This window comes from Rhinichthys klamathensis, unplaced genomic scaffold (genome assembly GCF_029890125.1).
Source record: "Rhinichthys klamathensis goyatoka isolate OS25496 unplaced genomic scaffold, OSU_Roscu_1.1 h1tg000321l_1, whole genome shotgun sequence".
Lineage (NCBI taxonomy): Eukaryota > Metazoa > Chordata > Actinopteri > Cypriniformes > Leuciscidae > Rhinichthys > Rhinichthys klamathensis.
Genome location: NW_026606837.1, coordinates 729,838 through 743,988, shown reverse-complemented (window position 1 = coordinate 743,988; position 14,151 = coordinate 729,838). Strand labels below are relative to the sequence as shown.

General features: G+C 38.1%; 1 protein-coding gene across 1 annotated transcript in view; it reads left to right on the top strand.

The window, feature by feature from the left end:
• Positions 1–13,881, top strand: part of ppm1e (protein phosphatase, Mg2+/Mn2+ dependent, 1E) — a 43,813-nt gene extending 29,932 nt beyond the window's left edge. The window contains exons 2-7 of the mRNA XM_056271492.1: positions 3,353–3,474; positions 6,976–7,175; positions 9,518–9,706; positions 9,805–9,948; positions 10,907–11,000; positions 12,655–13,881. Coding sequence (XP_056127467.1) covers positions 3,353–3,474; positions 6,976–7,175; positions 9,518–9,706; positions 9,805–9,948; positions 10,907–11,000; positions 12,655–13,598 — 1,693 coding nt within the window. The 3' untranslated portion in view covers positions 13,599–13,881. The remainder of the gene's footprint in view (positions 1–3,352; positions 3,475–6,975; positions 7,176–9,517; positions 9,707–9,804; positions 9,949–10,906; positions 11,001–12,654) is intronic.
• The last annotated feature ends 270 nt before the right edge of the window (positions 13,882–14,151 follow it).

Sequence of the window (14,151 nt, the reverse complement as noted above, 5' to 3'; positions counted from 1 at the left end):
CAGACAGACAGACAGACAGACAGATAGATAGATAGATAGATAGATAGATAGATAGATAGATAGATAGATAGATAGATAGATAGATAGATAGATAGATAGATAGATAGATAGATAGATAGATAGATAATACATGGATAGATAGATCCAAAACAGATGAACAGTGTAATTAGTATAATTATGTGGGTAAATTGATTCTGATTAAAATGAACTCTCTTTCATCACTTCTTCATGCTGAGAGAGCCGACTATATCATGTTGTCTGGAAGAATCTGTTAGCTGTTAGTTTTTAGCCTCCTTCTCATCTCTCTGCTGGATCCTTTCAATTGGAGCAGACCGTCATTGAGTCGTCCTTGAGAACGCTCCACTTTCCGCCCTCCTGTCTGCGGGGCTGGTATTCCAGCCTCTTGTGTGTATGTGTGTGTGTGAAGCAGTTAGAGATTGCTCTGATTTCTAATATCTAACGTGTGTTCTGACCTGAGGGCAGATGGTGGCTTTTTTCCTCACTACAACATCACTCACCACAGCATCCCGTCGTCATGGCGCAGCCCACGTTGTGCTGTCAGGGTTGTCATGGTTACGCAGGCGCATCAGCTGCCATTGCTGTACAGCTTCATGTTTCTATGGCCACCAGAGCGGAGGCATTTTAATGCATTATTAAGATATTCATAATGCCTCATTTTTGGTTATATGTTCTTAATACTTACTCGTGGTAGCACCTTGACAGATAACTGTAACTGATATAAGACATTAGTTGTGGGTTGCTCATACTTTACATTCTACAATTTATGAGTGTAACCAAGAATATGTAAGTATTATAATGTATAAGATGTATATGGCATTATAATTGAACATTTAGTACCTTTATAATGCATTACATATACAGGATTCATAGACAGTGTTACCAGAAACTTAGGGGGAAAACATAGATTTAGAATTAAATCCATTGTTTTAATTCATTATGGACCATCGTTCATAAATTGAGCGCGTCATAATAAATGTTTTGAGGATTAGGACATCACATTATTGGATGGCTGTGTTATCCTCTCTCATCAGGCCACAGCTGAAGCTATTAATTCAGCAGAATGTTGGCAAACGCTGCTGAAGCCCCTCACAGACAGAGAGTGGACGGGAATGGCACAATGACACTGTCCAAGACAAACGTTTAGAAGATTTCTGTGACATATTTATTCACTGAGATTAATGTCTTCCTCTAGTCAGATAATTGTTCCTTTGCAAAAAAAATAAAAAAGCAATAATTAAAAAGTCTTCTTTTTTTGGATTTGCTTTATAATATACTGTGTACTTTATATATGCAGTACCTTTCAAAAGTGTGGGGTCAGTTAGATTTTTGTAATACTTTTATTCAGCAAGGAAGCATTACATTGATCAATAGTTATATTGCTACTGTAGTGTTACAAAATATTTGCGTTTCAAATAAATGTTGTTCTTTTGCACTTTCTATTAATCAAAAAATCCTGAAAATAAATGGTTTCCACAAAAAAAATATCAAGCAAAAATGTTTTCAGCATTGATAATAATAATAAATGTTCCTTGAGGCCTAAATTAGCATTTTAGAAGGATCATGTAACACTGCAGTAATGGCTGCTGAAAAATTCATATTTCCATTACAGGAATAAATTACATTGTAAAATATATTAAAATAGAAAACAGTTATTTTAAATTGTAATAATATTTCTGTAATGTGTGGGTGTAATAAGGCACACAAAGAAGAAGTGGAGAAACAAAAACATTCTTTAATAAATCCAAAACAGAACACCAACAGTATGTTTTCGTTTTAAAACAAATCGTTTTCTCTCCATTTTGGCCTTCCGTCCACATTGAGATGCTGTTTTTGTCCTGCAAAGCTTTTTGAAAACGCTTTCCCAAGGGAATGTCTACATTAATCCAGAAAACGGCGTTTTGAAAACGCTCTCGGTCCACAGTAGCGTTTTCAAGCGTTCTTCAAAAGTTTCTCATCCACACTGAAACGTCAGAAAACACTAAATGTACCTTACTGCGCATGCGCAAAACCTCATAAAAGCTCACTGAGATGATATACAGACAGATCTCATGCTATTCTTCTGGCTGGATCATTTTATTTAGCAAAATCTCACCATTCACTGATGCATTCAGGTCAGTTTTCAGACAAAGACACTGTCTCCGTGTGGACGGAAGGCGAAAACCGAGAGAAAAAGATACGTTTTCAAACTAAAACATATTAGTGTGGGGCTGTGTTAAGTTATTCTCCTGCGACTGACAAAGAACTGAACAAAAAAAACTCAGGGCTTAAACACATGGGGAGTGTAATTAAGGATAAACCGGAACAGGTGTGGGAACTAATTAACAACCAGAGAACTAAGGCGGGAAAAAGAGGAACAGAACACAGTGAAACGGAACCAAAATTGGAAATGCACGTGACAATTGCTGTTTTACTGTATTTTTGATCTGATAAATGGTGAGCATTAAGACTTATTTCAAAAAGCGTTAAAAAATCCTTACCAACCCTTAACTTTTGAACGGTTGTGTGTGTGTGTATATATTCACAGTAAAAACCGGTTCCATAAAGGTCTTAAAATGTGCATTTCAACTCTGAATTAGATTATATTCTTGTAATCTACCCCCCAAAAAGAAAAAAATGTCAGCATGTCAATATGTCATATTTAATATGTCAGGATTTCTTGTCCTTATCTTGAAAATCATTGTCAGTCATTTAATGGGGAGATCCCTGCTCTGTTTGGATGAGAATTCCACGATCATCTCTTATGAAATCCTCTTATGGGGATGACGGGGCTTGTCTTTAAGTGTCGGCTCTTGATTTCATAATGTGCAGTTGTGTTTATTTGCAGGGATCCAGCAGGGTCTCGGCTCTCAGCACTGCAGAGTGCTGAAGTGGATTTGGGTCAGGCTAGTTTTAGAGTGCCTCTCCTCACTCTCTCAATCCATCAGAGCGACAAGCCCTAAAAGGATATTCACATCAGTAGTTAAAAAGCCAGGCTTTAACACTTACAGTTCAGCTTTTTACCCTTGTTCCCCACCATAAGCTTGTTTAAAGGAATAGTTGACCCATACTGGAGATGAGAAAGTCTGTTTTTTTGGTGCACAGTGATCATAAGAACCTATTCAGATGGATTCTTTGGCCATTTTCTCTGTTTTGACCTGTGCATATTGCTTTTGCCTCCTACTCATCATCATCTCACGGTTTAACGAGCTCTCGCTCTGGTGCTGAGAAAAGAATAAAATGAAGGGGAAATTGAATCAAATCCTGACAGCGCTCCTTTGCATAATGTTTCCATGATCTACTCAGCAGATGTTTTAAAGTGCTCTCTCTTTCTCTCCTCATCTCTCTTTCACAGCAACTGCCCTTTCTCCTTGGCTGCAGCTCTGGCCCGTGGTACAGCAGACAGTATTCTGCAAAGCGATCTCTCTATGTACTATATCATCAAGAATGTGGAGGACGGAGCAGACAGGCTGCCTCGTGAGTGACCCATAAAAACTGCATCACATAAACGTAAACTGAAAAGACTCGATTAAGGAAAGGATAACTTGGACTGAGACTAGTCTAGCGTCGATTCATTGTAGTTTTTGACACTCGTCGTGACCCATCTGAACGTCATGCAGCATCAATAAAGCCAGAGAATCTTTATTGAAGTCTCGCTATCGAGTAGAGAAGAGATAACATGATATTTGATCCGAATGTAGGCCATTCTGCACAATTTTAAACCTCCTATTCAAGTGCAAATTTAGGTCACTTACTAACTTAACGCTGGCCTGAATTGCTTTCTTATCTTTCTATATTCGAATTGAAATGGCAAAGGAATTTGAGATGGAAAAGGCTGCTAATGTGCCACAGTTTTAACTGTTGTTGAAAGGAGAGCTCCGAAAATCGATTCATATTTGAATCTCAAACACCTCTTTTTGTTATAAAATCATGTCCGTTCTTATTCATTCACCGTCAAGACTCTTTCTGTAGCAATAACTGTAAACTGAAAGTATGTCAAAACAGATAATGCCTGGCATGCAAATGTTGATGTGCATGAAGTTAGGGATGCACAATATTACAGTACCGTATTTGTTATCAGCCTATATTTAAGATTTTTTACATTTATACATATCGGTAGATATTGCATTTAATTGTACATGCCAGATTGCATTATTTTTACCTTTGGATCACCTTATATTTCTAAAAACACTAATAATTTCGTAACAATTTTTTAAATGTAATCTTTAGCCAATTTCAAAATGAATATGAATGTTTCTTACTGTACATTATAATGTTGTGATGGCTATATTCACCTCTAGCATTTAAAACAATTGATTTTTAGTTTAGTGTTATATTTTTCATTTATTTAGACAATATAAGCTACTGTAGAATTTTTACCAGCAGCCATAACATGAAAATAATTATCATTATAATATATAGTATATATAAATAAATTAAATAGATATTAAAATTCTATACTTTATTATCTAAAAAAAAAAAAGTCACTATTTTTAATTGTATCTATTTTAACATTTTCGTGCTGCCACAGTGAATTATGGGAAATTAGGTCTGGCTGCACAACCAAACAGATTACAATTCAGTTTTTTACTGCTAATGACTCAGAAATGACAGATTTCATCTTTAATTATGACCGACAGCAATTTGTCTCTGTCATAATTCTTTAATAGACGTGCTCAAACTCGGAAAGAAAATTCAGAGTTTTCCCACTGCTAATTACATTGTGGTGGCGTTCATGTACACTGATCTCATAAATACAACCATTCTGACAAGTCACGAAGGCTGAAATAATTCTCTGTGGTTCACATCCAACCATTGCCATCATGAGTTAGCACAGACATTCACATAGCACACTAATCCCAGACACTTCCCTGATTGGACAGTAGATTTATAAGGCCAGATGGACCGCAATCTGCGTTGAGTTTAAGCACTGTTCAAAAATACGTCAGAGCTCGAGAGCTCCACTTGAGCCGAGTCTGGGTTTCCTCAGCCGGGACAGTTAATCAAGGGTTTCACGGGAGGTATGGTTCTTTAAACAGGCCTACGTGACTTGACCCATTCCAGCAGCAGAGATGTTCAGTGTAAGTTATAGCAGTGGAAACGACTGACATCAGTTTACTGGGCGGCAGACAGACGTCTGCTCAGGGCAAAGGCAGTACATACTGTTCACCAGCGCAGATCTGACATGGCAGATTCAATTTAGACTCGGTGCCCACGGAGACAAGACGTAGAGCGAGAGAGAGAGAGAGAGAGAGAGCATCTAAAAGGATAAGGGAAGAGGAAAGAGCATGTAATGTCTACTTTACAACCATCAAACAATCTAAAAGGCCTCTCCGTCCACACAATGATAAAATACATATGTCAAAAGCAGCACTGTGCTGGACTGATGGACAAAAAGGGAAGAGGAAATACTGCCATTGAAAAATATGCCACAAATTGAGTCATAAAAAACAGACTCTCCTTTAGGCAATCTGGGACTCTGCCATAAGTTTTGCAATGCAAACTCTTCCAGCTAAATTTTATGAGATCGAGAAACAAATAATTTGATTGCCAGTAATACTTTTAAAGGTTTTGCACCTACAAAATAAAAATCTGTCTTAATTTACTCACCTTCATGTTTTTCCAAACCTGTATGACTTTCTTTCTTCAGAACCATTACTTTTTTTTTTAAAGAATGTCCATGCTGCACTTTTTTCATACAACGAATGCAAATAGTGACCAGAAGACTAAAAAAATAAAAGTTGTTCATAGTTCTTGCTATTTAAAAAAAAAAATTGAAGTCGTAAAACAGCTTTATGTAACACTGTTAAATGTAATCTTTAGCTTATCTTAAAATAAATACCCATTTTGATACGGTACATTACAATGATGTGATGCCTAAATTGACTTGTCGCTTGAACAATATAGTTTTAAACAGCATATAAAATAATTAAAGTTTTAATTGCTTTTACTCTTTATAATTTATTTAGACAAGATATCATTTTAATATCGGCCATAACATGAAGTAATTATCATTATAGTAAATAGAATATAGAATAGTATATGTTCTTAAAATAAATAAAATACCTATTAAAATTCTAAAGTATATGGTCTAAATAAATTTAAACTCAATATAGTAAGACATTTATGCAAATAGTGACCAGAAGACTAAATTTTTTTTAAAAAGCACCATAAAAGTAGTTCTCATATGCTATATTCCAAGTCTTTTGAAGTAATACAACAACTTGACGTAACAAGCGGTCTGAAATTTAAGCCTGTAACTTTTGAATCTTATTTACACTGCTGAATATTTGGTGCATTGTTATGAGAGACATAAGAACTAACAGCAGTTGGTCTGACTTACATCTGACCTGACATGACGCGTCGCGACCTTTAAGATGTGGGTTTGTAAAAACATGAGGATGAGTAAATGATGCCAGATTTTTCATTTTTAAATGAACTATCCCTATAGGCTATAGGCACTTTTCAATTCTCAACCTATTTAAAACAACAAAACAAACCTTAGTTGTGCATCAAATGCTTCATATTACCGTCTGAAAAGCTTTGAGAACGGGAGAGCGTGTGTTTCAAACATATTGATATCGAACTTCACAGAACGAAGGAACGTCAGCTTTAGTCCATAGAGACCAGAGCTGGAACAATCCCATCATCATTAACCAGTCACCTCCTCTCTCTCTCTCTCTCTCTCTCTCTCTCTTTCTCAGTTGGCAGATGGCCTCTTTTGCCCACTGTCCTCAATTCCGCTACCACTGTGCATTTAATCAGCAGCTCATGCACTCTTCCTTTCCAATACGATATTACAGTCAAATCTGTTTGGCTTGTGAGCAAAAAACAGCACTGTCTGTTTGCGTATGGTGCATGTATGTGTTTTATTTCAGTGTTGTGACATATGAAACAATGGTTGATTAGTCATCATGAATCAAAGCAGAGTGTTTGTGTAAGCATGTGTAACATGTAACATGTTATTTGCCTTGGCAGAGATCGAATCGGTAAAGCTGGCACGGCTGATCTTTAATAAGCTGTGCGAGACATGCTGTCATTGGCTAAAAGAGTTCCCGTATCGCCGCCGCCACATGCCGTACTACGAGACCTCCATCCACGCTATTAAAAACATGCGCCGAAAGATGGAAGACAAACACGTTGTCATTCCTGACTTCAACTCACTCTTCAATATACAGGTATGACCTTGATCGTGAGTTTGAATGACCTTTTATTTTTAATAATATACACTACCGTTCGAAAGTTTGGTGTCGGTAAGTATCAAGTTTCAGGATTACTAATATTAAACTAGCACAGCTGTTTTCAACATTAATAATAATAAAAAATATTTCTTGAGCAGCAAATCAGCATATTAGAATGATTTGTGAAGGATCATCTGATACTGAAGACTGGAATAATGATGCTGAAAATTCAGCTTTGCCATCACAGGAATAAATGATGACTATACTTAACAACCACATTAGAGTTTTACTTTTTTTTTTTTTTTTTATCAAATAAATGCAGCCCTGGTGAGCATAAAAGACTTCATAAAAACATAAAAAATCATACCGACCACATACTTTTAAACAGTAGTGTATAATGGACATCAAATAATCCAAGATTTCTGTTCTGTCACAGAGACAAATATAATTTCATATATACTTATTTCAGGAATGTCTGTCAGATAGGGACATTTTATCCGTGGTATGCCAAATAAATTCTTACAACACATTTAATGGTTATAGAGATTGTTTCATGCCAATTTCAGGCAAAGGAAAATTCTTCTCTAAAGATTATTTTTATGTCCTTTTTGATGGAGAGAAGAGAATTTAATATCAGCAGGAAATGTTGAAAGACAGATTTAAACCTGCAACGCCCACATGAGCACCAGGGCTCAATGTGTCTGAGGATCTACGCGAGCTGCTAAGCCACAGCGCGACCCACAGACATCTAACATGAATACTAACATGATTGTTTTTCATCAAAAACTCATGGTAAAGCCTCTGCTGAGCCTTCCGTGCCTTAACAAATAGCTCTCACAAATGTGAGTCTAGGTTCTGTAGATGCTAAAGCACCGATACACTTAACATCACTTTTCAACATAATAGAGTTGTGCTGAATGTAACATCCCAGAAGAAACAACATTATGTCATTTCTTTCCTGATTGCCAGTGTAATTTTCTAGCCGAGTGAGAATGTGCTTCGTCACTGGAAAGCAATAAGTGCAGGCAGATTTGCCGTCTCACATCTAGATCTACTTGATTCTTCGAATGAGAAGTGTGGTCTATTCTTCCTCTAATAAGAGTAAACACTGTTGCATAGCTGTCCACTGTAGCATGAAATAGACCCTCCCTAAAGAATATCCCACCCTGATATGCTTTTCCCTGTACTCATAGTCTCTGGGCCGGTTCTTCACATCTGCCGTTTGTAGATAAATGCTGGGCTTTTACTGGTATTATTGGTGAACACCAGCATCCCTTTGCCTTAGGCAGAAACAAATCAGAGACCAGTCTAGGCCATAAGTGGACATCATTCAGAGCAAGAGATGTAAAAATAGTTGTTCTATAAGTGCTGTTCTATGTAAGCGACTCGTCAAAACTAGAATACAAACTAATGTATTCCTAATGCTAATATTTCAGTCCTGAATACATTTCAATAACTGAGACTCGGGATCAAAATCTGGGATGATTATGCATTTAATTTTCAATAAACTACTCTAAAAAAGTTGCAAGACCAATTTGGTTGTATTTATTTTATGATTTTACTGGCCTGATTATCTTGATTTGTATTGTATGTTTATTTGTTTTCTATATATATCCTTGTTTTGTTCCCTAGTCGGTGAGGAAACTCATTTTCAGGCAGACAGCTGTTGTTTACAGAACATTGCATGCAAGATGTGGAAAATTGTATTCATTGAGTAATCAAAGAAAATCAGTTCAATTCAAAATAGTTGTTCAATGCATCCACGTGTCATACTTTGTTGATTAAAATTGGAGCTTTTCAATTGGCCTCGAGCCGCTTGGGTTCAGCGTCGGCACAGTGTCAGTAATGGCAGCTCAAGGAGTCTTTCATAATGAAATCCTTATTTATACCAATGAGAGCTTATCCCGTTTGACCAGCCCTGCTACGGAACTAAACCATTTAATAATCCGTAAGCTGCTGATCATGAAAACCGATCGACAAGAGGAAACACCAACATTTGATTTGCATATATTTATATTTCATTTAGCCACGTTCACTGCAGTTGATTAAGCGAACAGCTTCTGATCTGTTGGATGCCAAAGGTTGGCACGTTTTTGTTTTGTTTTGCATTGAGAGACGTTTATAGAGATTTATTTCAATTAAGAATGGATTATGGGAATTGTTATGTGGCAATAAGCTATTATCAACAGAAACATTTATTTCAGGACAGCGAGTGACTAACAAAATTTGAATCATGACAAAATCTGAAATAAATGATATTAAAACAAAAAAACAAAAAGTTTCATTATTGTCGCCGTCGTTTTATGATGTAAAGCTAACAAAAAAAATCATTTGTTTAGGATCAGGAGGAGCAGGCGTTTTTCGCCGTGTTTGACGGTCACGGCGGGGTGGACGCTGCCATCTACGCTGCCAATCACCTGCACGTAAACCTGGTCAGACAGGGAATGTTCAGTCAGGATCCGTTAGAGGCCCTGTGTCACTCCTTCAAACTGACAGATCAGCGATTCATGCAGAAGGCGTCACGTGAGGTGAGTTCCTTCCCTATAAACACAGTCAGACGTCAAGATGCTCCTATCAGCCCTTTGTGCACTGACAACATCTGTGTGCATCCATATGTCTGGAACAGAACCTGCGCTGTGGCACCACAGGGGTCGTGACCTTTCTGAAGGGTCACACGCTTTACGTGGCCTGGCTAGGCGACTCACAGGTCATGATGGTGAAAAGAGGTCAACCGGTGGAGCTGATGAAACCACACAAACCAGACAGAGAGGTGAGGTGTATTGTACATTATTTGTTCATTTAATTTCATATTTAATTGATATACAGTACACTACAGTTCAAACGTTGGTGGTCAGTAAGACGTTAACATCTTTTTTTATTCAGCAAGGATCTATTAAACTGATCAGTATGCTTTGAAGTGACAGTAAAGACATTTATAATGCTGGAAAAAAAAATGTATTCGTAAAAAAAAAGAAAAAAGAAGTTATTTTGAACTTTCTATTCATTAAATAATCCTGAAAAAATGTATCATCAACATTGATAATAAGAAATGTTTCTTGAGAACCAAATCAGCAAATTAGAATGATTTCTGAAGGATGATGTGACACTGAACACACTGAAAATTCAGCTTTGCCATCACAGGAAAAACTTACATTGAAATATATGTTAAAACAGACAAAAGTTATTTTCAATTGTAATACTATGTCACAATATTACTATATTTTTGATAAAATAAATTCAGCCTTGGAGAGCTTAAGAGATTTCTTTCAAAGAAAAATTAAAAACTTACAGAAGATTTAATTTAAAATAGTAGGAGACCAAAAATTGTTTACATATTTTTCACATATTTACAGCAAGTTTTTTTTTTTTATAAATCCCGATTTGTGTGTGGAAAATTACGTTGCGTACACACAAAAAAGGCATTGAAATATGCGTACGCAACGTTTATACATGAGGCCCAGCTCTTTATGAAGGATGTCCTTCACAGCCCATTCAATCGACAAAAGTCACATGACAGCAAAGCTGTGTTACATAACACACTCCCAAGAGTGGATCTGTTTAGCCGAGTCTTTGTAGCTTTAGCTATATAATGAAATTGTATGTAAGTCACAGTCTGACATTTCAGCCAATTCGAGTTTTAGTAACTGACACTGAACTGAAAATGATACTAGCTGTTATAGTTAATGACTCCTCATGACTGTATTGTTTGTTTGTTTATGTGTGTGTAGGATGAGAAAAAGAGGATTGAGGCTCTGGGTGGGTGTGTGATCTGGTTCGGCACATGGAGGGTGAACGGCAGCCTGTCCGTGTCAAGAGCCATAGGTATGCGACCTTTGAGATTACAATATACATTTTAACATGCAGAATTGACAGCCCTGTTTGTGCTCTGTAAAATGCTATGAACAACTGCATAAATAAATTGAATAGCACTTTTCACTATACGTACAGTACTGTTCTAAAGCAGCTTTACAGAATAGTATCTCACAAATCCCAGTAATCAAGCTAAAGCCATCGGCGGAGAGGTAAAAACTCCTTAAGACGGTTTTGAAGGACTTTCCTTTTGAGCTCCTAGAAGATATTCACTTATTTAGACTGGATCTTTTGTAAGGTAAAGTGAACTAAAGGTCAGTGTGTGCATATTTTTAGAAAAGGATGTTCAGGTCACAGCAGAAAACTCTTTATCACCACACTACAGATTTCAGTATGAAGGAAACAGCATTTTAGAAAGGAAACCCTGGCACAGACTCGATTTAATCAATGTAGCCAGATTGTGCAGCTTCCACCTTGGTGTAAATCAGTAGCCGAGTCTGTGTACTATTGAAGAACAATATTGATTATTGTTAAAGGGCTAGTTCACCCAAAATTGAAAATTCTGTCAGTAATTACTCACCCTCATGTTGTTCCAAACCCTGAGACAGCTCTCAGATTTCATCAAAAATATCTTAATTTGTGTTCCGAAGATGAACGAAAGTCTTACGGGGTTGGAACAACATGAGGGAGAGTAATAATTACTGACAGAATTGTAATTTTTGGGTGAACTAGCCCTTTAAAACTTAATCAACTATACTGATTCTAAACTTGCGTGATTAGACTGTGTAGTTGGAGTTGAAAAATGTACCAACCACAAATTTATTTGAATTACCTGACTTCTTCATTACCTCAATAAATTATTGATACAGTATCAGTGTCCTTTACAGTATGTACATTAGCTAGTGTAAGATTACAGCTTTCAGGCTAATGAACATTGCCGTAATAACAAAGACTGACCTCCAGCAAAATCCTTAGGCAGTGTTCCCACGGCTTCGTGCACAGGAACCGTTGCACTCCTAAATGCTGATAGCTAATCTGTCAGATAATCCTATCAGTTTAGCATTTAATTCCCTTAAAGCTCTTGATTCATAAATAGGACAAGTGAGGCTAATTCTGCCATAGACTAGGCAACTGGTTGTTTACAAGTACAAAAGTCCACAACATATCCGAGTCATATTTCACTCCAAGATCAAAAGATAAAAACAAGAAATTAGATTTTGTTTAAATAAAATATTAAAACATTGACATTTTTGTTAGTTTTTTTTTTTTTGTATTAGGGCATTATTTTCATGACAATTAAGTATCTCATTACTGCAATGTGATTTTATTTATCAGATTAATATATCATTTTCAAGACTAAAACTATTTTTTATTTAAAATCTAGTATGCGTTCTAGTTCCTTTAATTTGTTGATTTTAATGAAAGAAATCATTGTTATATTAATGAGAATTACCATTGTGATTAATGCGAAATCTAAATTAATAAACGAATAAAAGTGCATTTTTGAATTAAGCAATAATGCAAATAAATAAATCAAATAAAAATCTTTATCTTAAAAATACAAAATCTGTATATTACAAATATTTCTGAAACCTATTTTCTTTTTATGTGAGATTCACTTAATCACTTTCAGGTAATTTTTTTTTTTTTGTATGTCTATGTGCAGGTGATTCAGAACACAAGCCCTATATCTGTGGTGATGCAGACTGTGCCACCTTCGACCTGGACGGCAGCGAGGACTACTTGATCCTGGCCTGCGACGGCTTCTACGACACCGTGAACCCAGACGAAGCCGTGCGAGTGGTCAGCGACCACTTGCAGGAGAACAGCGGGGACACTTCCATGGTGGCCCACAAGCTAGTGGCCTCGGCCCGAGACGCGGGGTCCAGCGACAACATCTCGGTCATTGTGGTGTTCCTCAGGGATCCCCGTTTGCCCCCACCCTCAGATGAACCGGAGGAGCAACGGGAAGAGGATCCGGTGGAGGATGCGGGAGAGGAGGAGGAGGAAGAGGAAGTGGAGCCCTTGCAGAGTGAGCTGGTGTGTCAAGACGGAGGGGCGGAGAATGGAGGAAAGACCCGGGGCGGCTGGCCACTTCAACAGTGCTCGGCGCCCGCTGACCTGGCCTACGAAGACCGCATGGATTCGTTTACGGACAGAACAAGTCTGAGTATCACGGGGCCAGACATGCGTGCAGAGACTGGCTGCTTCAGGCTTCCAGCTTCATCCGGCCTGCCCCCAATGAGAAACGTCACGCCAGACCTCATACCCCCCTACGGCGGGGTCGGCGCGGCCTGGCGTCCCTACCAAGAGGATGGCCCCGGTGGGTACAGGCAAAAGCCCCAGCCTAAACCCTCAGTGCCCTCCTACACGCAGACCACCTCAGATGGACAATTGCTGGAGGTGGCTGCGCTCTTCCCTCAGGAGGGGCGGAGGAAGAGGCGGCTGGAGGTCATGCCGCTGGGGAGGGAATCGCAGAGCTTGATTCGGAGGGCCAGAGAAAGCCACGGTCCTCTGAGCTGCTTCCCTAGCGTGCCCTATCCTCTCCGCTCCCCAGAGAGGAAGCCTGGGATAGCCTTTCCCCATGTAACCCACAGCAAAATGGTCTAATCGACAACTTCCTTGCCCCATCATGCCGCCCTCTGTCCCTGAAGATGAAACATACTCATGCAGTGGGCGCACGCACACATACATTCACGCTCCGTTCCAAAACCTTGTGAGCACTCTTCATAGGCAGCATTTTAAGGTACCATTCAGATGGAAAAGGTATCTCATTTTGGACACATTCTAAGCAATAGTGACAAACTTTATGCTTATCAGAGAAAAGGTGCGGTCACTTTTACCATTGCTTAGCGAAATTTAATGAGCGAGATCCAGTCATTTCAATAGAAATTCGAAAAAGAGGGCGATAAAGTTCACCAGGCAGATTTCGCTGTGGTGACCAAAGGAAATCTGCTTAGATTGAAAGTGACGTCTGTGTGAGCAGGCAGCATTTTAAGGTTCGTTTCGGACAAATTCTAAGGCAGCGTTGCATGTATACTTGTACAGAAGGCAAACATGACAAACTTGGCAGACGAACGAGAGGAATTTAAGTATTGATTAAAACAGTTCAACTTATCAGAGAATAGTTGCGGTCACATTTACGAAATCCAGTAATTCCAAT